General features: G+C 39.7%; 2 protein-coding genes and 1 long non-coding RNA gene across 3 annotated transcripts; all 3 read left to right on the top strand.

Moving 5' to 3' along the window:
• The first annotated feature begins 1,916 nt into the window (after positions 1-1,916).
• On the top strand, positions 1,917-3,543 carry LOC145229813 (uncharacterized). The gene has a single exon (XM_080095145.1). It carries the CDS (start codon positions 2,814-2,816, stop codon positions 3,528-3,530), a length of 717 nt encoding a protein of 238 aa, XP_079951271.1. The 5' UTR covers positions 1,917-2,813; the 3' UTR covers positions 3,531-3,543.
• Positions 3,544-10,853: 7,310 nt separating this feature from the next.
• LOC145229822 (uncharacterized) lies at positions 10,854-11,459 on the top strand. The gene is made up of 2 exons (XR_013860489.1): positions 10,854-11,136; positions 11,366-11,459. It is a non-coding gene; the product is annotated as an uncharacterized LOC145229822 (long non-coding RNA).
• Positions 11,460-24,893: 13,434 nt separating this feature from the next.
• Positions 24,894-27,679, top strand: LOC145229799 (G-protein coupled receptor GRL101-like). Its single transcript, XM_080095125.1, has 8 exons — positions 24,894-25,235; positions 25,708-25,839; positions 25,902-26,066; positions 26,160-26,456; positions 26,517-26,697; positions 26,760-26,937; positions 27,000-27,211; positions 27,267-27,679. The coding sequence occupies exons 3-8, from the start codon at positions 25,902-25,904 to the stop codon at positions 27,557-27,559; spliced, it is 1,326 nt and encodes a 441-aa protein (XP_079951251.1). The 5' UTR covers positions 24,894-25,235; positions 25,708-25,839; the 3' UTR covers positions 27,560-27,679.
• The last annotated feature ends 137 nt before the right edge of the window (positions 27,680-27,816 follow it).

A 27,816-nucleotide genomic window follows, 5' to 3' on the forward strand; every position in this document is an offset into this window, starting at 1 on the left:
CATTAATATGTTTCAGCACCATTATACTGCTTAATACACATTTTAATTAATCCTATCTGCTGCAATGAAACCTATTTGCTCCAAACAGATAGTGACAATTCTGTGTTATTTAGGTTTCAAGAAAGCCTTAAAAAAATTTAAGCATGGTTAACGGTAAATCATCTGTTGCATATTTTAAAAGTGTGTCACTTTTGATATGGATTGGATCAATTTTTTTGTTTGCATTGCTTCATTTCGCAAGTTACAACCAGAAAGCAATGCCAGATCAGTACATGGGCCCTGTTGGAACATTTTATCGATGGTTGGCTTACGAACATCCATGGGGCCAAGAATTGTTTACCAAGTGGTGCTCGTTATTCATTTGATCGGGGCATTGTACACTCTACATCTGACAAACCAATATGGAATAACAGACACAGTCACCAAGATGAAGTGGTTTCTGCAGAGTCTTGTTTGTGGATTTTCATCATGGACAATGTTGAAGAAACACTTTGAAAAACGAGCAGAGTAAAGTTACTACAAACTTTGGTTTAGTTTGTGTATGTATATCATGTGTCTGATTTTTGTATTGAATTAATCATCATTAGGTCAACCAAACGTTGTGTTGTAATGACTTCCAGGTCAAATTCCCGCCTAATTTGTTGTTCATTTTCACAAGTTCATTATCAAAAGGAAAAAAACCTGCTTTCTTTAATCAATTGATGATTATTATGTATATATTCCATGTCTACAATTTATATTAATGTTGTTGGTCGCTATTTACTAACTTTGGTTTTTTAGAATGCTACAAAAAGTGATTTAGATGTGTTTGTGCACTTTCTCTATTAATTGGTGTGTTGAAATCCATTTAACAGCACTTCATTTTTAGATCAACTTTCTAAAAGTTTTTACATTTTTTACTCATATATTTTGAATGCTCACACTTCTTTTTATATTTTTAAAATATTTTAACTTGAAAATGTTCCCCCAGTTGTACAACAACTTTGCTGTATCATTTTTTTATTATTTTTATTATTATGAAGTACTTGGTACTAACATTTATGTTTTCACTATATTCAATTTAATGGTGTATAACTTTGTTGTAAAGCAATAACATGGTATGATGGTGTATAACTTTGTTGTAAAGCAATAACATGGTATGATTATAATACTTGCAATATACAGTATATACTAACTGACAAACATGCAACATGCTTTTCATTAATATTTTTCATTTTTAGGAACACTATGCACGAACTTGAAAGTAATTTATTCATAAACATTACTGCCAAGATAGTGGTGTATATTGAATACATCGTTCAGACGTTTCGACAATCTCTGTTGTCATCATCAGTATTCTATATACACCAGTACTCTGGCAGTAATGTTCATGATCAAATTTTTCATTTTACCGCTTATTAAACAGTGAAGCAATAAATTTAGTTTTTTGAAAAACGATTTTAATCAATAAAGCATGTCGCTTCTAACAACTATAAATGTGAGTGGTACTAAACATTTATCACAATATCACTTTTCACTTCTGTATTCAGGTCTTTGTAAAATATTTTATACTATCCTAAAAATGTGTTAAATTGAGAAAAATCAGAGATGACAAAACTGGAATCAGCAACATTTTTCAAGTCTCCACATATTTTGTGGATGTTTCTGGTTCTTGCAGGAATGTTTTTATGTCATTGCGGTTGTTACAGACCTCAATCTGTCCCGGACAAACACATGGGACCTGTTGGTGCTCTCTACCGGTTACTTGTCTACACTCACCCCTCAGCTATACAGGTTATATATCACTGTGCACTTCTGATACATTTTGCAGAGGCTCTTTACTCCATACACCTCACTTCAAAGTACGGCATTACAGACAATTTAACCAGATTTAAATGGTTTGTTCAAACTTTGCTCTTTGGAGTTTTCTCATTTTGATGGAAAACCAATCAACAAAAGACCAGTAAATGCTATGATGCAAATGACTTACCAATTTACCAACTAAAGTCAAATGTTTTACTTGACTTACTTTCGTGGATGAAATCACAAATTTTGTAGCAACTTGTCCTTTATTGAAAGTGACTATCGCAAATTTTACTTTGGTTTAGTTTTTCCACATTTTGCAAACTTTTTGTTGCACAACAGCTCTTACATTGTCTTTATGCATTTATGATTGCTTAAAGACCAGTATGACATTCTGTCATATTATTTTGTTTGTTTTTTTAAACGTATATTGTTTCTACACATTTATGTAATGCATGTGTTTGTTTTTTTGCCCCAAAGCAGTGAATTCTATGTTGTGCAAAAATCATGTCTGCAATAAAATCTTAACCCGACCGATTTAGCTGCAGTGCGTCCAACCACGAGGTTGACACAAAGATATTTTCAACTAGCAACGTTTTGAACTTGCCTCAATGGGTTTGAAACCGAAACTGGAACGTCGTCAAAATGTCCTAATCTTTAAAGAATTTTCAGTCAACAGAATCTTCGGCCCATCGTTCAATCAACGTTGCACGGCTATTGCCTTGTTGGCAACAAAGTCTATGTAAAACACAAGTTATTCAACCGATTGCTATGCAATAAAGCCTATGGAGCCATTTTGTGTCCAAAATGATACTGTGGGTAGAGAAAAATAACACATTGTAGCGGCCTCTCTCACTACCGTTATATCGTGTGCCTTCATACTACAGCGAACCGGACAGATTGCCTTCTTTCTCTGACTCTCGTCTTATGCTGCGTATTCGCTCATTGTGTTATTCTATTACGATGTACCTCGAATAAACACCTCGCTACATTTGGTGACCCCAAGCGTGCAAAAACGTTATTTTTGCATTATGACAGAAGCCACAAACTCAGAGAATGCAGTAGCAGTAAAGTTACCTACGTTTTGGACAGCTCAGCCACGAGTTTGGTTTCAGCAAGCGGAGGCACAGTTCGCTCTAAAAAGCATTAAAGGAGATCTAACGAAGTACTATTATGTCGTTTCGGCTCTGGATCAGGACACAGCCAATCGTCTTATTGACCTGCTAGAAAACCCGCCAGAAGCAGACAAATACGAGACTATCAAGGCACGTTTGGTAGAAACCTTTTGTCTTTCGCGCCCGCAGAGGGCCATGCGGTTGCTTCACATGCCTTCTTTGGGCGACAGAATGCCATCCGCTTTAATGGATGATATGCTTGCATTACTTGGCGATGCAAAGGAATGTTTTGTTTTCCAACAACTGTTTTTGGAGCGATTGCCTGAGTATATCCGCACACGGCTGAGCGGAGAGGAAATTAGCGACTCACGGCTCTTGGCCCGCAAAGCTGATGCGATATGGTCCGGTAATCAGACGCCTACGGAACCCGCACTGTCCAACGTTCGGCGCAATGAGTTTTCTCACGACCAGCATAAAAAACGAGGTAGGAAGTCTCGAACAGCTTCACCACAGGCGATGCCTGACACAAAGTCCCTCTGCTTTTATCATCGTCGTTTTGGCAGAGATGCGATTAAGTGTCGTCACCCTTGTGCACTCGCACAGCAGGGAAACGAGGAAGCCGGTCATCCCTAACTGCCACGATGGCCGGCGCAATTGGCAACCTTTTCTTTGTCTGGGATAGCTCAGCAGGTCGGAATTTTCTTGTTGATACTGGCGCAGAGATAAGCGTCATACCTCCCACGGGATTAGAGCGCCGCACCAATACTCCCGGCAAAACCCTCGTTGCTGCTAACGGCACCCATATCCCGACGTACGGTTCACGTCTGGTATCCATGCATTTACCTTCCGGCAAATTTCAATGGAAATTTGTACTTGCCGAAGTTTCTCGACCGCTGCTCGGCGCCGACTTTCTGAGGGCACATTCCCTTTTAGTTGACCTCAAGCACCGACGCCTCATCAATGCCGAAACTTTCTCCAGCGTCGCACTTGGCAAGGCCTCCCAATCAGCGCCGAACCTTAATGCTGTTTCCTCGGGCACATCTGTCTATGCTCGACTATTGGCCGAGTTCCCAGGAATAACAACTCCCCACTTTTCACAGTCGCTTCCCAAGCATGGAGTTCAGCATTTCATTCCCACTAACGGCCCACCCGTGCACTCTCGCGCTCGTCGTCTCCCTCCCGAGAAACTCAGCCTCGCTAAAAAGGAATTTCACAACATGCTGCAACTGGGCATTATTCGACGTTCTTCCAGTCCATGGGCCTCGCCACTGCACATGGTTCCAAAGTCTTCCGGTGGGTGGCGCCCCTGCGGCGATTACCGGCGTCTTAACGCAGCTACCCAGCCTGATCGTTACGCAATTCCTCATATTCAAGACTTTTCGGCTCGGTTGGCAGGATCTAGTGTTTTTTTCCAAAATTGACCTTGTTCGCGGCTACCACCAGGTTCCTGTGGCACCTGATGACATCGCGAAAACCGCGGTCATTACCCCTTTTGGCCTTTTTGAATTCCTTCGCATGCCATTCGGCCTTAAAAACGCGGCACAGGCCTTCCAGCGACTGATGGATACGGTATGTCAATCTTTAGACTTTGTGTTCGTCTATCTTGACGACATCCACGTCGCCAGCAAGTCTCCTTCCGAGCACTACGACCATTTAAAGCGTCTTTTCAAACAGCTTTCCGAGCATGGCCTTGTCATTAACCTGGGAAAGTGCAAGTTTGGAGTTTCCCAAATTGATTTTCTGGGGCATCGCGTTGACAGTACCGGCGCCCGGCCCCTTCCCCAAAAAGTCGAGGCTATTCAAAGTTTTCCGCGCCCCACTACTGTCAAAGACCTTCAGGAGTTTGCAGGTATGGTAAACTTTTACCACCGTTTCATTCCTGGCGCTGCACGCATTATGACTCCTATTTACGAGGCACTCACGGGCAATCCTACAACGTTGCTTTGGGGTGACAGCTTAGATTTGGCTTTCTCGGAGGCAAAAACCGCCCTAGCGAACGCCACGCTGTTGCACCATCCCTTGCCTGATGCACCGACTGCTGTGACTAGCGATGCATCACAGCATTCCATCGGGGCTGTTCTCCAGCAATTTATCAATAATGCCTGGCGACCATTGGCATTTTTTAGCAAACGCCTGCGACCACCGGAGCTCAAATACAGCGCTTTTGACAGGGAACTGCTCGCCTTGCATCTCGCAATTCGTCATTTTCGCTATTTTTTGGAAGGTCGCGTGTTTACCGCCTATACCGATCACAAGCCTCTGACCTTTGCTTTCACCAAAGTGTCCGCTCCGTGGTCAGGACGCCAACAACGTCATTTAACCGCTATTTCTGAGTTTACCACAGATGTGCGCCACATCGAAGGCAAACAAAACCACGTGGCCGACGCGCTCTCCCGCGGTTCCATTGATGCTGTTCGACTCCCACTTGACTTGGATTATTCGGCACTGGCAGCTGCGCAGGTCGCTCCGGAGGTTCAAGCATATCGTACCGCTGTGACTAACCTTAAGCTAGAGGACATACAGATTAATCCATCTGGAACTACAATCCTTTGTGACGTTTCCTCTGGATCGCCTCGTCCAATTGTCCCAACCTCATGTCAACGCAAAGTTTTTTACATTATACACGGTCTTTCGCACCCATCCATACGGTCAACACGCAAACTTGTCGCTTCAAAGTTTGTTTGGCACGGCTTAAAACGCCAAGTTGGCCTTTGGGCAAAACAGTGTATCCGCTGTCAGAAGGCAAAGGTCCAACGCCACGTCCGTGCGCCTCTAGCAAGCTACCCGCCCTGCTATGCACGCTTTCAGCATCTCAACGTCGACATTGTTGGACCACTTGCACCTTCGCAGGGTAACAGATACCTCCTTACCTTGGTCGACCGTTTTACTCGTTGGCCAGAAGCAATTCCTATGCCTGATTCTACCACCATAACGTGTGCACGCGCTTTTGTTTTCCATTGGGTATCCCGTTTTGGCGTTCCTGCTGACATATCATCAGATCGCGGCCCCCAGTTTACCTCCGATCTATGGACGGTTTTCACCCAGCTTCTTGGTATTCAACTGCACCGCACAACCTCGTTCCATCCACAAGCTAATGGCCTGGCAGAACGATTTCATCGCCACATGAAAAGTGCACTCATGGCACGTCTAACGGGCCCCAATTGGGTCGACGAACTACCATGGGTTATGCTTGGAATACGCACAGCTCCAAAGGAAGACCTGCAGGCTTCATCGGCCGAACTTGTTTACGGCTCTGCCATCACCGTTCCAGGCGATTTTTTCCGCCAAGATCATCACGAGCCTTCACCCCAAACGGTTCTTCCATCGTTAAAGGCTACGGTGCGTCAACTTGTACCGACTCCAATGTCGCGCCACGGCCCGGTCCGCACAACGGTCCCTGCAGCATTGGCCTCCACTCCGTACGTTTTTGTACGGAAAGAAGGCCACAGACCCCCGCTTACACCACCTTACGATGGCCCTTTTCGCGTCATTGATCGAGGCAGCAAGGGTTTCACGCTTGCCATCGGCGAAAGCAACCAGCTCGTTTCCATCGACCGTCTTAAGCCAGCGCATGTCGACCTTACGCAGCCGGTACAAGTGGCCCAACCCCCACGCCGTGGTCGCCCTCCCAATTCCGCGCACCAACCAACGCCGACACAACCGGTGCCATCCGAGAGGGAATCGCATACTTCAGCACCGCCCGATCCGGCTCCACCCGAACCCGTTCCTGCCCTAGCGGATCCACCGGGTCATCAGCCAGAAACAATACCTTCGGGTCAACACACGCGCACGCGTCAAATTCGCACTCCGTCGCGTTTTATGTGTTAATTTTATTATGTCCGTTTCTGGAGGGGGGTCATGTAGCGGCCTCTCTCACTACCGTTATATCGTGTGCCTTCATACTACAGCGAACCGGACAGATTGCCTTCTTTCTCTGACTCTCGTCTTATGCTGCGTATTCGCTCATTGTGTTATTCTATTACGATGTACCTCGAATAAACACCTCGCTACAACATAAACTAAAAAAGTGGCTTTGTGATATACTTCCATTTTATACATTCTATACGACATTTTCCAACTTACTATACTATACACAATTTTATCTACACATATGATTGTTTTTGCAAGCAAAAACGAATGGGTCCCCACACGCGTGTTTATGCGGATTTACGGTACACCTATGTTGCGGTTATTTTGCAGATAAACGCATTAACTTAACTTAATTTTTGTCCGTATTCTTTTTGCATCATCATTATTGTCATACAAAAAATAACCGGGAAAATACAATTTAATCTCTTGCTTTGCCTTTGATATTGTCGTTCATGTTCAGTTTTTAAACATAAATTTTCCTAAAAAGCAATAAATGTTATTATGGGTCCCCTTCCCTGAAGGGGACACATATTGTTTTTGTCTGTATTTTTTTTTTTCTTTTTTCTTTTTTCTTTTTTCTTTTTTCTTTTTTTCTTTTTTTCTTTTTTTCTTTTTTTCTTTCTAACGCAGATTTGTTCCCACGTTTTGGTCAAGAAAGAATGGTTCAAACTTTTTCAAATTTACACACATTACAGATATTGGTCTAAAGATGGTCCATGTGAATTTTGACCCCGTTTGATCCCTCGGTTCACCCACAGCCTCCCAAAACGTGAAATTTTTAGCGCGGATTTGTTTCCACGTTTTGGTCAAGAAAGAATGGTTTAAACTTTTTCAAATTTACACACATTACAGATATTGGTCTAAAGATGGTCCATGTGAATTTTGACCCCGTATGACCCAGAGGTTCACCCACAGGCCCCCGAAACGTAAATGTGTCTAACGCGCGTTTGGTCAAGAAGGACACTGTAGGCAGAAGTACCAAGAGAGTAACTCACTGGTTTACGATAGCGGGAGGGCTCAGCTTGACGTCGGACAGACGTTTTACGAGACATCGTTTCAGTGATTAGAAATCAGCTGTTTGCGCAGCAATGCTATGTCATTTTATTAAGTTATCACTCACATTTTTAGTTTTGGCGAAGGTTTTACACCTATGACATGATTTAAGCCTAATAACCGTGCTTCGGTTTTGTATATGTCAAGAAAAACTTTGTTAATAAAAGTTAAGATGAAAAAATTAACTTGACTTTTTCGCCAAATAAGTGTTTTTTTAATGCTCACTGTCAGGTTGGCCGCCGCATGATCACGGGTTACTTAAGGTCAACTAGTCGGTATTACAAACACAGCTCAGAACTTTCTTCATTATAACGTAGCGTTTTTTTTGACAATCAATTTAGGAGTCAATACTCAAGGCATGTATCAATTAGGCTTAACAGTATTGTTAAACACGAATGACGGCGTGCTATTGAAAACGGTGTCAAAGGGTCAAACAGTCGTTTGGCGTGTGCACCCTGAGAGGTTACTACAGGTCAATGGTAATCGTTTTGCGAAACAAAGTTAAATGAAAAACAATTTGTTATGTATACACTTGTAGCAAATTGGTTTTTAATTTAAAGTGTCTGTAACACAACTGTTACAGCTTTCTAGAAAAAATTGTGTTCAAAACCCGACCTTGGAGGACTATATCTGGGTCAAAGCAAGAGATTAGATTTAAGTCTTTATTACGTTTTTTTAATGTTTTTGTAATTACATGACAATAATAGTGCAAAAAGAATACGAACATTTTTTTTTATTGTTGGGTTAATGCTTTCTAAAAAATTGTCCTTAAGAATCTATAAATCACCGCAACATTTGTTTACTGTAAATCTGCACAAACGCGCGTGTGGGGACCCATTTGTTTTTGTTTACAAAAACAATCATATGTGTAGATCAAATGATGTGTATAGTAAATTGGTAAATATCATATTGAATATATAAAATGGAAGTATATCAGAAAGCCACTCTTCTAGTATTAGACACAAAATAAAAATGTCGTTTGCTACAAAGGTATACATAACAACTTGTTTTTCACTTAACTTTGTTTCGCAAAATTCAGGTTCGGTTCGGGTTCACTTCGTTTTGTTTTTAAGGGTTCGGGTTCGGTTCCGGTTTTTTTAAATGTATATTTTCGGGTTCGGGTTTTGTTCCGGTTTGAGCAAATTATCCGGTCCGAACCTGCGGTTTTTAAACCGGTTCAAATTTTTATTCGTTTCAAATTAATTCTACCCACAATCTACCTGGCCGTATCAAACTCCAAAAGAATCTTGCCCGTGCACTGTTATTTTTGACACGCCCTATAAGTGTTATCTCGTGTATTCTTCAGTGCGCTGTTTCGATAAAATTATAAAATATAAAGAGACTGCCTTTTTACTGGTTGTGTTCCGGTTCGGGTTTAACGCCAAACAAAATATGGGGTTCAACTCCGGTTCGGGTTTTAGAAAATCGTAATTAGCGGTCCGGGTTTGTTTCGGGTTTAATGAAATTAACCGCTCAAACCGGTTCGCGGGTTCGGGTTCAGTTCCGGTTCGACTCCCTGGTTTTAACAACATGCAGTCCTTAGTGTTCAACAATACCGTTCAGCCTAATTTATACATGACATAAGAACTGATTCTTGAATTGATTTGTCAAAAATAAAGAAGATACGTTGTGACGAAAAAATCGTTAATGCCTACAAGTTGATCTTTAGTGACCCATGGTTATACGACGGCCAAGCTGGCAACGAGAATTTAAAGACCATTTATCGCGGCTATTGAAAAAGTTAAGTTTATTTTTTCATATTTATGTTCATCAACGACGTTTTGCCCGACATAAACGAAACCGAAGTACGTTTATCGAGTTTAAATTACGTCTTAGGTGTAAAACCTTCGCCAAAACTGAAAATGCTCGTGATAACTCAATAAAACGACACAGCTTTGCTGCACAAAAAAACAGCTGTCTCGTAAAACACGTCTGTCCGGACGTCAAGCTGAGCACTCCCGCTCTGCCGTCAACCAGTGAATTCCTCCGTTGGGACTTATATCTGACTGATAGCGTACACATATTATGGGTTGTAAAGGTAACTGGCAAAATTTTAAATACTAAACGAATGGCCTTCTTAAATAATTGTTAATTTTTTTAAATATTTCTGCACCACAGGGCTTGTATTTCTGGCCTAAAACTAAAACCGAATATTTCGGGGTTCGAAAGGGTGAAAAATTGGTGAATCCAAAAAAAATGATAGAAAATTCTTTTAAAAAAAAAATTCGTGATCTAACACTTCAACGTAATATTACACGCTAAATAAATTTTTAGTGTAAATTTGTCCGCTTTTTTTTCACGTACACCTTAAATATTTGCATTCAGCGTGCGTTATCACGCTCAAATATTAGAACCCAAAAGTTTTATTCGATTTTACCTATCAAATTCGCGTTAAAACTCACCAGTTTGTAAAAATCAGACAATTTATGTGTTTTTCCCTACCTGCTGTATTAATTTGTTCACAAAATGGCATCCATGAGGCTCTATCGCGTAACAATGGGTTGGAAGACTTGTGCATTATATACACTTTGATCAGGGCGGGTCGGTTTCAAATTAAATTTTATTTTCAGGCCAGCGCTGCGGTGAATGGATTCACTTCGTGTTGTCGAAATAAAATTGATTCATTGAGGTCACTTCTATCCTTAACATTTTGACCCTGATTAACCTAAAACAACTAAATCCTGCAATTTATAAGAGGAACATGCCATGCTGGGCCACTTGAGTGCCCCCCTGAGCTAAAACCCTCCGCCTTAAGCTAGGCCTACCATATTTCCACCCCCAAAAAGGAGGACACATTGTAAAAAAACATGAAAAAATACTTTAAGGCCCCCAAGAAATAAAGCTTCAGAAATTAGACGTTATACAATAGGTTGGATAGAGTTTAGCGTTTATCACAATGCTAAAATAAGCGTGTACTGTAAAACCTGTATTCTTTAAAAAATAAGCTTAAAATGCATATTTGGCTGTTTTCAAAGGAATAATTGTCACATATGTGTTTGGTTGATCAAATATTCTTTAAAAAGGGGGACTGTTACAGCGAGAATTAATTGTTCCGCTTGGCTGATTTAAGTTCTCCTTTATTCGTGACGTATTGAAATATTCATCCGCGACAGAGCATGTGCTTTGAACGCCACGTTTTTGTGAGCTGCGTTAGTTGCTAGGTTTGCAGTCAATTTAAGTGAATTTATCCTAATTTCTTGTGACTATTTTGTTTATAGTGAAACTGTAAATGTTAAGAGCAATAGCAAAAATGCTGAATTGTCAGTTGTGGAACCTCTAGCCGCGTGCTAGTAAAGCCCTGGTTACCCAACAGTTGGTATGTTTTATGTTCTTACTTGATTTGTGTTTAACTTGTGTTAATGTGTATTTTAACAGTAACTTGACTTGTTAAGAGTAATTTGGAAGTAATCTAATGTAAAATATGACCGATTAATGTAGATTTAGTTTGAAACCTTGTGTGTACTGTTAAAACTGCTTATTGTGTGATGGTCGCTATGACGTCATAATGTGTACGTCTGGCTTATGTATGTTATTTGTGGTTACAGAAAAACCGTTGCCGTTGCTATTGACGTTGTCGTCTTGGTTTATTCGTCAGCGTTGCCTTTTATCGCCAAAAAAGAACATTCGTTGCAAATGCAAGAGTGGGTCGTCTTGGAGGACAGGCTGTAGGACGGGCGCGTTTTACAAAAAGGGTTATCTAGTGTGACGAACGGCGCAGGGCCAGGCTGCGCACCTAGCGGTCGTTACAGGGACATTTGGGCATCTTTTTGTCCTCGGAGGCCAACTTGTTTTTTGTTAAAAAGGAGGACATGTCCTCCAAAAAAACGACGTATAGTAGGCCTACTTAAGCAAAACAGTTTTTAGATGTAAAAACAAAATTGTGCTTCATAAAACCTATTTGTGACGTCACAAGTGTTCGTATTGCGCAACAAAAAATGAAAAAAATGTTGTAACAAATGTTGTAATACTTCAAATGTTGTAACCGGTTCAAACTGAGAACATGTTCCAAATCAAACAAAAAGCTGGTAACATTTTCTCCATTTAGTTCTAAAAAAATATTAAGATCTGCGTTTAAATTGTGAAATCTTGGTTGTATTTTATTATATTTTGCATCAGCTTTATTTTAATGTTCTATTAATAACACATGCGTTTAAATAAAATAAAATTGATTTGGAATTTTTGTTGTGCAATTACTGATGAGGAAACGTCAATTAATATTACCAATTGCGGGATTTCTGTGAATTTATTGTTGTGATCAATGTCAGTTCGAGCTGCAAAATTTTTGCTGCAATCAACAATTGGTTTGCAAGCTGTGTTTTGAGTTTAATCTAGTTGCCTACCACAAAAACTTACAAAACTATTTTTTGCTTTAAAAAGTATTAGCCATCACTTCTGCGGCATTTGGCGTAAATATTTTGTGCGCAGAAATTAATTTGCGTATTAATTTCGCCCGAGAATGTAAACAGCGGGACAAATATTGATAACAGTTTGATTATGCGCAACAGGAAGTCTTGCTGACGTGCGGGGCTTGGGAAGTGACAATCATCTGCCTGGTTTGCTGAAAGCGGAAAATACGTTTGGAAACCTTTCTGACCGGAGACGTAGAAATTCAGTATTTCGGGTTAATTTTTTTTCGGGTTATTTTCGGTTAATTAAACAGCTTGGTTAATCCTTTTTCACCTCTTTCAGGTAATTCACAGTTTAGAAAGGTTAGAAATTTTAGTTGTTTATTGAGAAAACTTCGACTAAAGAATTAGAATGAAGCACCACTTTTTGAAAAGGTAATCAAATTATCTTACATATAAAGTATATTATGAGATCACGCTCAGGGAAGTCGCAGGTTCAAGTTTATCACTTTCGTAACAATGCCGCTGTTGTGTTTCTTCAGAGATCTCATCGTAATGATTTTCGCTGCAACCTTGATTTGGTTCATCGCACCGGCTCCATGCCAAGCAGGGGGTAAGTTTGAATGTTTGATTATTTACCAACAACCATTTAACTAACGCTTTATTTAAAGCTACGTTTATTCAGCGACTTAAATTAAGTTATATTATTTAAAGGTTTTAATCCTTTTTAATTCCGCTGTGATTTTCCACTGTGACGCAAATATAAACGATCCACAATTATATGTTTGTGATTGTTGATTGCAGAGTTTACTTGCGATTATGGGAGAGTGGTTGACTCAAGTTACTTTTGCGATGATGATCCTGACTGCTATGACAGAAGCGACGAGAAACTGGTCACATTTCCCACCTACCCTGCTAACCCATCATCGGAGTATATCAGGTAAACTTTGTCGGTTATCAAATGACGTTTATGTGATTATTTACTCTACTTGTCGCTTTAAATGTTTGACAGTGAAGAAATAACACTGAACAAAATTTTATAAAAACGTGGTTGTTGTTGTAATCCAGCATCTGGCTTCGAAATTCTACAACATGCTTAACCTGTGAAATATAGCAACAGTGTTTGCGCGACGCGTGTAAACTTGCAAAAAACTAGCAACATTTTTCTTCATTCCAGTCTTATCAATTTTACGCGTTGTAATAATTTATCGTTTTTTACTTCATGAAAGAATTTTTTTTTTCATAACCCGATAGTACAAAACGTTTGGTCGTTTACCCCGGGAAATACCCTAAAGTGTGTGGGTAATTACCAGCAACAACACGCAGCCAAACTTCAGAATGTTGGTTGCTGATTACACTTTAATTTGTGTTTATAACAATCAAAACATAATGATCCACTTTCACAGCTGCGACAGCACATTTGACTATCGGTCATTAAACAAATCATGTGCGTTACGGAGGCAGGAATATTGCAAGGGTGACATCTCTTGTCCGGATAAAACTCCTTGTGACGGCGGTTGCCCCTCCCACTTTCGGTGTCCAGATTTGAACTGTCGGAAGCGTTCAACTGTGTGTGATGGCGATCCCTGTAATGACTGTCCTGTCTTTCAACACTGGAGTAACGGTCACGGATTTAAATGTGTCAAGAACAACCGGACGTGCTTACTCCCGCAAATGTTCCTGTGGGACGGCGTACAAGATTGCGATAATGGCTCTGACTTATGCTACACGCCCGAAAATGGCGATGTGAGGTATGTACATGTTTCCAGGTCGGTTGTGCTTCACACATCAGCTGAGTTTTAAATACTATATTGTGGCGTCCAACTTATTGGTTTTTCTTCGAAAAATACACTAACGTCTAGCAACGAAAAACTCTAGGTTTAGACGTGTTCGAGCACTGCTGTCTATATTAAAAAACACTGGATAAAACTGTACGATATTGGCAAGGTCTGCGCAGCACAAACTTTAAGACAAGTTGACAACGACAGCCGGAGAAGAACTCCTCACAACAGCACGTAACCTGCAAAAGGACCAGTCACGTGGTCGAAACCCCCCTGGCCAATTATCATCGCCCTAACGGCCCTAACGGCCCTAACGGCTATCTTTAGTTGTTTTCACCTGAAATTGTAGCTGAAATGCTGCGAAAGGTAACGAACGGAGAGGAGTTAAAAAGATGAATTGAGCGCAAAGTGTGCCGGGGAATAAATTTATAAGAGGCAATCAAACAGTTAAAATGGCTAAACTTGAACGTGACAAAAAGATGTGAAGAGGGATTAACGTGGAAAACATTTAAGACGCATCGTGAAATTAAGATAAACACGTTTTGGGCAAATAAGCACTCATACAGAAAACAAATTATGATAAAAAACTTTGTAAATTAAAGACAACATAAGGACTGCGAGACACAGGTGATTAATATAAAAAAGGTAACGTAGAGATACAAAAGTTTTGGTTACCATAATACAAGCGAACACACTTTGATTATGCCTTAAAACGAAATAACACTTGTTATTATTAGTTTTTTTTGTGCAACGTTTTCAAGGCAACAAGTAAAAAATCATTTTACGCGTGTTTTGGTCAACTTGTGGTGATGTGATAAGACTATTAATGACCTTTATTTCGTTTTCAGAGACACCCGTCGTTCCTCCAAACCCTCGTTCAACAATCAATTGTGCTTCCAGTGCAAAAACGACTCCATGATCGTTTCAAGGTCAAGTGTTTGCAATGACGTCATCGATTGTCCTGATATGAGCGACGAATGTAATTGTACAGGGAAAGTCCCCAAAATGTGTGACAAATCAATAAGTTATCGTCGGTAGGTTTACTTGATTTTTTGTGAATAAACGGTTGTTCCAACAAAGTAATTATTTTAAACAAACGTATCTGCAACCTGTTGTTGTATTGCTTTAACAGCTTGACGGTTTAAAACGCGATCTGCAATATGGCCAAATCTCAATAATGGTTAAGAGTGAACAAACTGACACCAGTGTAACATCGGGATTCATGTTAAATTATAAAAACCTTTACCCAGTACTCTTATGTACATATGTTACCAAATGTGCTGCTTTTAATTGTCAACCCGCGGGGCACCGGCGCCCACTCTAGAAACTATTGTTTTGTTGCAACTATCGTAACTATTTTAAACCCAGCTCAGCGGGACGATGCGATTGTTTCGACATTCATGGAGTTTGTCGCAATATAATCGATCCAACCAACGCTTCCTGTCCAAAAACAAAAGATGAGGTCTGCAAATCATATGCGCCTTGTGATGGAAATTCCCCGTGCGAACATCTCTGCCCTTCCCACTTCCGGTGTTCGGAATCGGATTGCTGGGAGCGTTCATCGGTGTGTGATGGCGATCCCTGCAACAACTGCCCTGCGCTGCCCCGACCGAACGGACACGGCTTCAAGTGCATCAGAAACGGTAAAACTTGCACGTTGCCCCAGCAGTTGCTGTGGGACGCCATACAAGACTGCGACGATTCCGCTGATCTCTGCTTCACATCGGTTAATGAAATGATAAAGTGGGATCCCAGGTATGTTAGAGCGCTCACAATGCCCGATGTTTCAACCGTAGTTTTCAAATTTAATATTTCCCCTGCAGGGACATCCGCCGCTTGCCGTCTGTCACCTTTAATGACTCTTTGTGCTTCCAATGCATAAATGACCCCACGGTGATTTCAAGGTCAAGTGTATGCAATGACGTCATCGATTGTCCTGATATGAGTGATGAGTGTCTTTGTGAGACAAAACAACCAACCGGTTGCGGAACGTTTTCAATGTAGGTTGAAATAGGTATTTTTCAGGGCTAGTCTTATAAAACGTCTAATAATGTACTAATATTGTCGATTTAACTTTCCTTACCTTGCTACCACTTTTGTTAACTTATATTGAACCAAAATAAAACCCATAAACATATTATTTTTGCATATATTTGCGTTGACATATATTATTTACATGATAACATAGTGTATTTCAGGGGTGTCAAACTCAAACAACTTTGGGGGCCAAATACAAACTTTTAAGTAAGTCAAGGGCCGCACTATTAAAACATTTGTTACAGTGCAACATGACAACAATAAAGATTGCACGGTTAAAGAGTAAAATGTTCAGTAATACTATTGAGTATATCAAAAAATATACTAGTATTGTAATAAACAACAAACAGATATACCAAGTTTAAAGAGCTCTTCTGGCAAATGTGATTTTTATTCCGACGTTTCGACGTCCTATACAGGTAGACCTGTATAGGACGTCGAAACGTCGGAATAAAAATCACATTTGCCAGAAGAGCTCTTTAAACTTGATACTATGCCTGGCAGCAATAGCTTATAAACAGATATACATTGTAGCAGAGTGTATCAACTATGCTTTGAGTAAAACAATGGCATACAATGACGCAACAATCGCAATTGCTGATTCTAAGGATGGCTACTTTTGATCATCCTTGAAACGTTGCATACATACCACTAAGAATGATTGAATTGTGTCATGTGAACTCACTGGTCTGACAGGGTATTCCGCCTGAGTAAAACACATAACTTCTAAATGTAACTTCGCTGGCCGCATGTTTGACACCCCTGGTGTATTCAATAAAACCAGTTTTGCTCACACGAAACCCGAACATTACGAGTGCACAGAGCGACCTGCGTAAACCCGAGCAGCTGAAAACGCAGGAAACGCTCGATGGCCAAACGCGCATTTAGAAAGCGAACGCTCAAATTGTTCGCTTTAACCCAGTAATCCGCGAATTTGATTCTACCATACCTATACAATGTAAGTGGTGGTGTGATTGTTTACAGTGGGAATGTGAGTGCCGAGATCGACTGTTCCACAACCAACAAGATTACGGAGGACGGGTGGGAATGTAGAACGGTGAGTAAAATGTCAAATATGTCTTCGTTGATTAAATTTACTTGTTTAACGTTGTTGAATAAATGTGTGAGTGGGACTAATCAATTAAATCCGAAAAAAAAGTACTGTGTTGTTTCTCACAAACATTTTTCGGCAATTTTAATGGCTAATTTGCGGATTTTTGTGTGCACTCTCTTCTGAAAATTTATATCGTTTCCAGCATCAGTTCAATTTTCAAAAACTTGCTTGGGTCATATGTGTCATGAGCGCGTAGCGTGTCCACAAACTATACGTGTGAACAACCAACAAAAAAGGGTCGCCTAAACTTTTTCTGGGGTCGCTATAAATTCAATTTACTGGCGTTTAAATTTATTACCTAAAAAATTGATACGTTTATGTTCTAGTTCGCAACCTTTGCTCATGTTTTGCAGTACAGCTTGGTACCTCGTGTCACAATCTAATCATTGTGATGCAATACCGGTAATCAAAAACCGAACAGTTGCGACCCAAATCTATATAAAACACAAGTTGTCTAACCCATTGTTACGCCATAGAGCCCTATGAATGATATATTGTGTCAATAATAACACATGGGGTACAGGAAAAAATGCATAAATTAACTGATTTCTACAAACTGGTGGGCTTTAACGCAAATTAGACTTGCAAATTAAATTAGATGAAACTTTTGGGTTTTAACATTTAAGCGTAATAATACACGCTGAATGGCGAGAATGCTAATATTTAAAGTCTACTTGAAAATTAGGCTGGCATATTTACATGAAAACAGCTTCAGTTTCGGCATTCTTTCAAACATTTTTCTCCCCATCGGAAAAAAACGCGACCACATGTAAATCCTGATTTCAATTTCTTTCAAATTGGGGTCGCTTGTAGAAAAGGTTGAAGACCACTGTTTTACAACACACGACAAATGCAACATTTGTGGCCTAATTTTGACCGAGACAAGTCAAAAAAATCGCTCTTATTACGATATCTTCCTGACATGTGCAAAAAACAAAACTGACTTTGTGATATTTTGTTTAACTAATGCGATATCTTGTTTTGCATGTGTCCACAAACTGTACGTGTAAACAACCAACAATAGCCGGTAAGTTATTACTCTCCATAGAACGAAACAGACGTGACTTGTATAATATTTTGTTTAACTAACGCGATATCTTGTTTTGCATGTGTCCACAAACTGTACGTGTGAACAACCAACAATAGGTGGTAAGTTATTATTATCCATAGAACGAAACAGACCTGACATGTGTGATATTTTATTTAACTAACGCGATATCTTATTTTGCATGTATCCACAAACTGTACGTGTGAACAACCAACAATAGTGGGTAAGTTATTACTATCCATAAAACGAAACAGACCTGACATGTGTGATATTTTATTTAACTAACGCGATATCTTATTTTGCATGTGTCCACAAACTGTACGGGCAAACTACCAACAATAGCGGGTAAGTTATTACTATCCATAAAACGAAACAGACCTGACATGTGTGATATTTTGTTTAACTAACGCGATATCTTGTTTTGCATGTATTCACAAACTGTACGTGTGAACAACCAACAATAGCTGGTAAGTTATTACTATCCATAGAACGAAACAGACCTGACATGTGTGATATTTTGTTTAACTAACGCGATATCTTGTTTTGCATGTATTCACAAACTGTACGTGTAAACAACCAACAATAGCGGGTAAGTTATTACTATCCATAGAACGAAACAGACCTGACATGCTGTGATATTTTGTTTTGTTGCACTAAAATTCTGAGAAAGTTGCACTTAATTTTAACAAAAGTTGCAGTAAAAAGTTGCATTTATGCACGATTTTTTTTAATATTATTAGGTTATGAGATGCTCGAAAGGTTCCGTCGTATAACCCAACAGTTTAAGATTTTCAGGGTGTCTGCTTGTTCCGTTTCTTTCTTCGCTATTCAATCGATCATGCGTACATTTTTATGTTCTTTAGGTTTCAAACCTGCATGACAGCAGTTTCGTTGTCAGCTCCTGCTGAGCTGTCAAATCTGGTACTTTCCCATTTCACTGACGCCCAGGCGAGACTGCCGAAAATTACATTTTTTGCTGGTACGCAGCAAGAAAATAACGCAATGCAGAAATAATTTTCCGCAAAAAGCCAAACAGCAAAGCGATAACCCGCCCCTCCCCTCCCCCAAAACAAGTCAAATACCACACCCCAAACCCCTAGGTCTGCAAACTTCATCCAAGGCATTGCAGCAAAACTCAGTGTTGGCGACTTTAACAAAATCAATAGCCTGAAAAAGGTGACTAAGTGAAAATGTAATTTTTGGCTGTCCCGCCTAGGCGTCCGTGAAATGGGAAAGGACCTCAAATTTAAACGACAGTGAATTAAATTGGCTGGGTTGGTTGACCTTCTAGCTTGCAAGCCAACTGTTGCGTCAAAGATAACATTGAGATGCAGCTAATCCATCACGTAGCTCTTTGTTATGCAAATCAAAGAGAATAGAACTAGAGATGTACCGCATATTCGGTTTGCCGGATTTATTCGGCCGAATCGGTCACTTTTGCAAAGATTCGGTTTCAAATTATTCGGCCGAAACCGAATCTTTTACGATAACAATTTTAAAGCGTTAAACGTATCTTTTCTGCTTAAGGTACCACGCAGATCTTTCAAAAGCCCAAACATAACGAAATCGCGTCAATTTTTATTTTTTTCAACACATTATCGTTTTTCCCACTGTAATCAAAAAAATTAGCAATTTATTGGCAGTTTGCAAATCATGCTTGAAGCAAATTTAAACCCCACAGAACTGAAATAAGGACGAAACACAACTATTCTGTACTAATTGCCTGGTAGATAAACATTTTTTCATGTCAAACGCGTAGGGTACGACCTCGCGTGACGTCATAAATTATTCGGTTGATTCGGCCGAAAATTCGGTTTCGGCCGAATCGAAATTTCACCGATTTGGTACATCACTAAATAGAACCTAGAAATACTAGAAATAGTTTTATAGCATGTTTATTAAATCAATTCTTTACATTTTCCGCAATACTTGATAAAAGTTGCATGAAAAATAGAAAAAAGTTGGAAAAAGTTGCAACACAAAATTCCTACAAACCGCTTATAACAGCATACTAGATAAATTCTGAGTATTTAGGAAGCTGCCGGAAGCTGTAAAAAAGTTGCAAGAGTTGCCCTAGTTATTACTATCCATAGAACGAAACATACCTGACATGTTTGATATTTTGTTTAACTAATGCGATATCTTGTTTTGCATGTGTCCACAAACTGTACGTGTGAACAACCAACAATAGGAGGTAAATTATTACTATCCACAGAACGAAACATACCTGACATCTTTGATATTTTGTTTAACTAACACAGTGGTTCCCAACCAGGGCCCATGGCCCTCCAGGGGGGCCACGAGCTGTGTTCCGGGGGGCCACGGGCGTAGATTCACAAGAAACACCCACTAAAAGTCATTTTCACTTTAACTTTATTCCCGAATTTAATCGACGATTTCACAAAGTATTTGTTTATAGTGAGGTTTATCACTCTCATTTACTCCATTAGACTTGTTAAAGGTCAAATTAATACCACATGCTAACGCAAGATTGCTATCTACATTTTAAGGGGGCCACAGGTCCTAAAAGGTAACTTGAAGGGGGCCACGAGGCCAAAACGTTACTTTTAGGGGGCCATGGTCCACGAAAGGTTGGGAACCACTGAACTAACACGATATCTTGTTTTGCATGTGTCCACAAACTGTACGTGTTAACAACCAACAATAGAACGTAAGTTATTACTATCCATAGAACGAAACAGACCTGACATGTGTGATATTTTGTTTAACTAACGCGATATCTTGTTTTGCATGTGTCTGCAAACTGTACGTGTGGACAACCAACAATAGTGGGTAAGTTATTACTATCCATAGAACGAAACAGACCTGACATATGTGATATTTTGTTTTGTTGCACTGAAATCCTGAGAAAGTTGCACTTAATTTTAACAAAAGTTGCAGTAAAAAGTTGCATTTATGCACGAATTTTTTTAAATATTATTAGGGTATGAGATGCTCGAAAGGTTCCGTCGTATAACCCAACAGTTTAAGATTTTCAGGGTGTCTGCTTGTTCCGTTTCTTTCTTCGCTATTCAGTCGATCATGCGTACATTTTTATGTTCTTTAGGTTTTAAACCTACATGACAGCATTTCGTTGTCAGCTACTGCTGAGCTGACAAATCTGGTACTTTCCCATTTCACTGACGCCCAGGCGAGACTGCCCAAAATTACATTTTTTGCTGGTACGCAGCAAGAAAATAACGCAATGCAGAAATAATTTTCCGCAAAAAGCCAAACAGCAAAGCGATAACCCAATCCCCCCCTTCCCCCAAAACAAGTCAAATGCCACACCCCAAACCCCTAGGTCTGCAAACTTCATCCAAGACATTGCAGCAAAACTCAGTGTTGGCGACTTTAACAAAATCAATAGCCTGAAAAAGGTGACTAAGTGAAAATGTAATTTTTTGCTGTCCCACCTGGGCGTCCGTGAAATGGGAAAGGACCTCAAATTTAAACGACAGTGAATTATATTGACTGGGTTGGTTGACCTTCTAGCTTGCAAGCCAACTGTTGCGTCAAAGATAACATTTAGATGCAGCTAATCCATCACGTAGCTCTTTGTTATGCAAATCAAAGAGAATAGAACTGGAGATGTACCGCATATTCGATTTGCCGGATTTATTCGGCCGAATCGGTCACTTTTGCAAAGATTCGGTTTCAAATTATTCGGCCGAAACCGAATCTTTTACGATAACAATTTTAAAGCGTTAAACGTATCTTTTCTGCTTAAGGTACCACGGAATCTTTCAAAAGCCCAAACATAACGAAATCGCGTCAATTTTTATTTTTTTCAACACATCATCGTTTTTCCCACTGTAATCAAAAAAATTAGCAATTCATTGGCAGGTTGCCAATCATGCTTGAAGCAAATTTAAACCCCCACAGAACTAAAATAAGGACGAAACACAACTATTCTGTACTAATTGCCTGGTAGATAAACATTTTTTCATGTCAAACGCGTAGGGTGCCACTTTGTGTGACGTCATAAATTATTCGGTTGATTCGGCCGAATCGAAATTTCGCCGATTCGGTACATCACTAAATAGAACCTAGAAATACTAGAAATAGTTTTATAGCATGTTTATTAAATCAATTCTTTACATTTTCCGCAATACTTGATAAAAGTTGCATGAAAAATAGAAAAAAGTTGGAAAAAGTTGCAACACAAAATTCCTACAAACCGCTTATAACAGCATACTAGATAAATTCTGAGTATTTAGGAAGCTGCCGGAAGCTGTAAAAAAAGTCGCAAGATTTGCCCTAGTTATTACTATTCATAGAACGAAACATACCTGACATCTTTGATATTTTGTTTAACTAATGCGATATCTTGTTTTGCATGTGTCCACAAACTGTACGTGTGAACAACCAACAATAGTATGTGGTAAGTTATTACTATCCATAGAACGAAACAGGCCTGACATGTTTGATATTTTGTTTAACTAATGCGATATCTTGTTTTGCATGTGTCCACAAACTGTACGTGTAAACAACCAACAATAGGTGGTAAGTTATTACTATTCATAGAACGAAACATACCTGACATCTTTGATATTTTGTTTAACTAATGCGATATCTTGTTTTGCATGTGTCCACAAACTGTACGTGTGAACAACCAACAATAGTATGTGGTAAGTTATTACTATCCATAGAACGAAACAGGCCTGACATGTTTGATATTTTGTTTAACTAATGCGATATCTTGTTTTGCATGTGTCCACAAACTGTACGTGTAAACAACCAACAATAGGTGGTAAGTTATTACTATTCATAGAACGAAATAGACCTGACATGCTGTGATATTTTGTTTTGTTGCACTAAAATTCTGAGAAAGTTGCACTTAATTTTAACAAAAGTTGCAGTAAAAAGTTGCATTTATGCACGAATTTTTTTAATATTATTAGGGTATGAGATGCTCGAAAGGTTCCGTCGTATAACCCAACAGTTTAAGATTTTCAGGGTGTCTGCTTGTTCCGTTTCTTTCTTCGCTATTCAATCGATCATGCGTACATTTTTATGTTCTTTAGGTTTCAAACCTACATGACAGCATTTCGTTGTCAGCTCCTGCTGAGCTGTCAAATCTGGTACTTTCCCATTTCACTGACGCCCAGGCGAGACTGCCGAAAATTACATTTTTTGCTGGTACGCAGCAAGAAAATAACGCAATGCAGAAATAATTTTCCGCAAAAAGCCAAACAGCAAAGCGATAACCCGATCCCCCCCTTCCCCCAAAACAAGTCAAATGCCACACCCCAAACCCCTAGGTCTGCAAACTTCATCCAGGGCATTGCAGCAAAACTCAGTGTTGGCGACTTTAACAAAATCAATAGCCTGAAAAAGGTGACTAAGTGAAAATGTAATTTTTGGCTGTCCCGCCTGGGCGTCCGTGAAATGGGAAAGGACCTCAAATTTAAACGACAGTGAATTAAATTGGCTGGGTTGGTTGACCTTCTAGCTTGCAAGCCAACTGTTGCGTCAAAGATAACATTTAGATGCAGCTAATCCATCACGTAGCTCTTTGTTATGCAAATCAAAGAGAATAGAACTAGAGATGTACCGCATATTCGATTTGCCGGATTTATTCGGCCGAATCGGTCACTTTTGCAAAGATTCGGTTTCAAATTATTCGGCCGAAACCGAATCTTTTACGATAACAATTTTAAAGCGTTAAACGTATCTTTTCTGCAAATTAAGGTTCCACGCAATCTTTCAAAAGCCCAAACATAACGAAATCGCGTCAATTTTTATTTTTTTCAACACGTTATCGTTTTTCCCAATGTAGTCAAAAAAATAGCAATTCATTGGCAGGTTGCCAATCATGCTTGAAGCAATTTTAAACCCCACAGAACTGTAATAAGGACGAAACACAATTATTCTGCACTAATTGCCTGGTAGATAAACATTTTTTCATGTCAAATGCGTAGGGTACGACCTCGCTTGACGTCATAAATTATTCGGTTGATTCGGCCGAATCGAAATTTCGCCGATTCGGTACATCACTAAATAGAACCTAGAAATACTAGAAATAGTTTTATAGCATGTTTATTAAATCAATTCTTTACATTTTCCGCAATACTTGATAAAAGTTGCATGAAAAATAGAAAAAAGTTGGAAAAAGTTGCAACATAAAATTCCTACAAACCGCTTATAACAGCATACTAGATAAATTCTGAGTATTTAGGAAGCTGCCGGAAGCTGTAAAAAAAGTTGCAAGAGTTGCCCTAGTTATTACTATCCATAGAACGAAACATACCTGACATGTTTGATATTTTGTTTAACTAATGCGATATCTTGTTTTGCATGTTCCCACAAACTGTACGTGTGAACAACCAACAATAGGCGGTAAGTTATTACTCTCCATAGAACGAAACAGACCTGACATGTTTGATATTTTGTTTAACTAACGCGATATCTTGTTTTGCATGTGCCCACAAACTGTACGTGTAAACAACCAACAATAGTGGGTAAGTTATTACTCTCCATAGAACGAAACATACCTGACATGTTTGATATTTTGTTTAACTAATGCGATATCTTGTTTTGCATGTATCCACAAACTGTACGTGTGAACAACCAACAATAGAACGTAAGTTATTACTATTCATAGAAGCAAACAGACCTGGCATGTGTGATATTTTGTTTAACTAACGCGATATCTTGTTTTTCGTTTGTTTGCAACTGTACGTGTGAACCATTGACAAGGTACGTAAAATCAATTTAATATTAGTATTTGTCGTTTAGTGGCTTCCTTTCAGCAACGAGCTGTTGTGTGACGGGAAACAAGATTGTCCGCGTCAAATTCGCAACGCTGATCAACGAAGGTTCATCCACGATGAGGATCCTCGCCTCTGCGTGCATCGTAAACATTGCCCAACAACAAACGATCGTCTCAACATTCCTCAATCCAAAGTTTGCGATGGCGTTGCTGATTGCAAAGACGGAAGTGACGAAACTGTGGTAGAAATCTCTGGAAAGTTTCGTTCAAAAATTTGCAATGGTTTTATTAATTGCAAAGGCGGAAGTGACGAATATTCGAAAACTTGCACAAAACAAGGAAGGGTCAATTGTTCCGCGTTAAATGGAGCTACGGTATGTTAGCATCTGTGGATTATAATAACATCCCTACTCTGTAAGCAGTGGTCTCAAACTTTTTCATTATTTTTTCAAGACGGTCCCGTTGTCATTATTTCAAGGGCTCGTGGGCCTTTAGATGGAATGTGTATTTAAGCAAAACGAAAGTTGATTGCAGAATTTTAAGTTACTTGTGCAAAATTACGTTTAACAATAATCCAAAAATTGTTTATGACATCACAAACAAGACAAGAAACATTATGATTATGCGCGAACAATTGCTTCTTTGTCACGCAATAAAAGCTATACGGAGACAGTTGATCTTTAAATGTTACTTTGATTTACACTTTCAGTGGCATAAATTGACGCCAAAAAAAAAATTATACAAGTTCTTCAACTTTTTCGCGGTCCCCACAAAATTGCTTTACGGACCCCTAAATGACCGCGGACCCTAGTTTGAGAACCTTGTGTGATAGGTTAATGTGTTTAGGTTTCCATAAGTAAATCAGAGATCTGTGATTTTACGATAAACTGTGATGATAAAAGCGACGAAACTAACTGCACGAGTGACGGGAGGTTCTATTGCGAAAACAATCAACCTTTGTTTGTGAAGGAGGAAAAGGTTTTTAATTATTCTATATAATTTTCTTTCATGGCAGTTTTAACAAAATTTGCCACTAATAGATGTTCAATGGATTCGGAGACTGTTCTGACTGGAGCGACGAATGCCCAACGAAGTCAAGCAGAGCAAATGAAAACGTTTTCTCCTCGCGATACGAGCTGATCGCTAACCCCGTGTTACGAACTGTTGTGTGGATAATGGCGTTCCTCGCAATCATCGGAAACCTGGTATATTTGTAATGCTTGGCTGAAACAAAGCACGTGGTTCTAAGCTTCGACAAACTAGGTGGTTTTTGCAAATATCTGTTTTACCCTTTTCAGGTTGTCATGGTTACTGAGATGAAACTGTTGGTGACGACAGAATCACAATCGGCCTCATTTCAAACCAACCATCTTCTTGTCTTGAATCTGTCGATTTCCGACCTGCTCATGGGAGTTTATCTGCTCATGCTCGGCGTTGCTGGTGTTCAATATTCTGGAGACTACTGTGCCAACGACCTTGTTTGGAGGTCAGGCCAGAGGTGCATTTCCATGGGCATTTTGGTTTTGCTTTCCAGCGAAACATCAGTAATTACAATGGTCCTGCTAACAGCATTTCGACTTTACGCTGTGAAAAACGTGAGTATTTTTAATGTATATGTGCTCTAGTGTTTGCAGCAAGCAACTTATGTTTTGCAGCCGTTTAATGCGCCATATTTCCCCAAACTGAAAATTATTATCCTTTCCATCATTTTATCCTGGACATTTTCATTCACACTGGCTTTTATTCCTCTCACGTCTCAATTTCAACATTTGTTTGAAACCAAAGCGTGGATGAAAGAAAATCCGTTCTTCAAGAGTCATGTCGTTGACTTTTCAAGTGAGCGATTGCAACACGTGTGTATATTTAACCGTTTTTATGCATCGTGTGTTTTCTTGCAGGCATGGACAATTTCATGAAACGGTTTGTAAAGTTTCGACACAATTTTACCATCAACAATTCCCAGACACTCGATGGCGCACTTCTAAGGGTACAAAATGTTTATTCTTGGGCGGATTTTGTGGATATTCTTGAAGATTATAACTACACTGAACTGTTTGACATTACAGGATATTTAGGGTATGTAGTTACAAGCAAATTAGATTATTATCGTTGTTGCTGTAACTGAATGTTATTCTCAGGTACTACAGCACCAACAGTGTTTGCATCAGTAAACTTTACGTGACACCGACCGACAAGGCTTGGCCATTTTCACTTGGCATCATCACTCTAAACTTTGTGGCTTTTATGTTTGTTGCTGTGGCGTACGTTTGGATTTACAAGAGGTCGACTGCCAGTGGCAGGCAAGTGAATGAGAGGGCCCGAAATGCGAGAGCTGAAAAACAGAACCAAGGTAAATCCCATAAGCGCAAATTAAATATTGTTCCTACTTCTGGTGTTTGTTGCAGAAATGCAAAAGAAAATCATCCGGCTGGTCTTTACTGATTTCTTCTGCTGGGTGCCAATCTCAATCATGGCTTTCCTAAACTTCGGTGGAACAACTGTACCTCCAGTGATTTACGCAGTGTCAGCGATAATCCTGCTTCCCATCAACAGCTCTCTCAACCCTCTCATCTACTCCAACGCCCCGAAAATGCTCTACGATCGAGTTCGGAAGCGTTTACATGACGTCCGACGACGTCAACAGCCACATGACAACCGACGAGTTAACGTGGCAGTTGTGGCTGAAGCCGCCTTCTGACAATTAAACGACAAACGACACACATGATTGACAAGCCAAGCGGCTAAACCGCACAAACCATGTATTGTGCGGCATGTACATATTTATTAAATTTTCAGTTGGTTGCGAATGTTTTGCAGTTACGTGGTTCTTTGATCCTTTTTGCTATTTTGTGTAAAACTTGGGGTCGAATACATGTTTTTGTTTTGTGCATAACTTTGTTACAATGTGTGTGCTGGGAATTGGCATTTACCGTTGGCAACCCGGGAAATCCCGAT

This window comes from Phallusia mammillata, chromosome 5, assembly GCF_965637545.1.
Source record: "Phallusia mammillata chromosome 5, kaPhaMamm4.hap1.1, whole genome shotgun sequence".
NCBI classification, from domain to species: Eukaryota; Metazoa; Chordata; class Ascidiacea; order Phlebobranchia; family Ascidiidae; genus Phallusia; species Phallusia mammillata.

Bases quoted from the DNA above. Each gene is read 5' to 3' on its own strand.
- LOC145229813 (XM_080095145.1), top strand. From the start codon at position 2,814: ATGACAGAAGCCACAAACTCAGAGAATGCAGTAGCAGTAAAGTTACCT.
- LOC145229799 (XM_080095125.1), top strand. From the start codon at position 25,902: ATGTTCAATGGATTCGGAGACTGTTCTGACTGGAGCGACGAATGCCCA. The intron at 26,457-26,516 runs GTGAGTATTTTT...TATGTTTTGCAG, and splicing joins GACTTTACGCTGTGAAAAAC to CCGTTTAATGCGCCATATTT. The intron at 27,212-27,266 runs GTAAATCCCATA...TGTTTGTTGCAG, and splicing joins AGCTGAAAAACAGAACCAAG to AAATGCAAAAGAAAATCATC.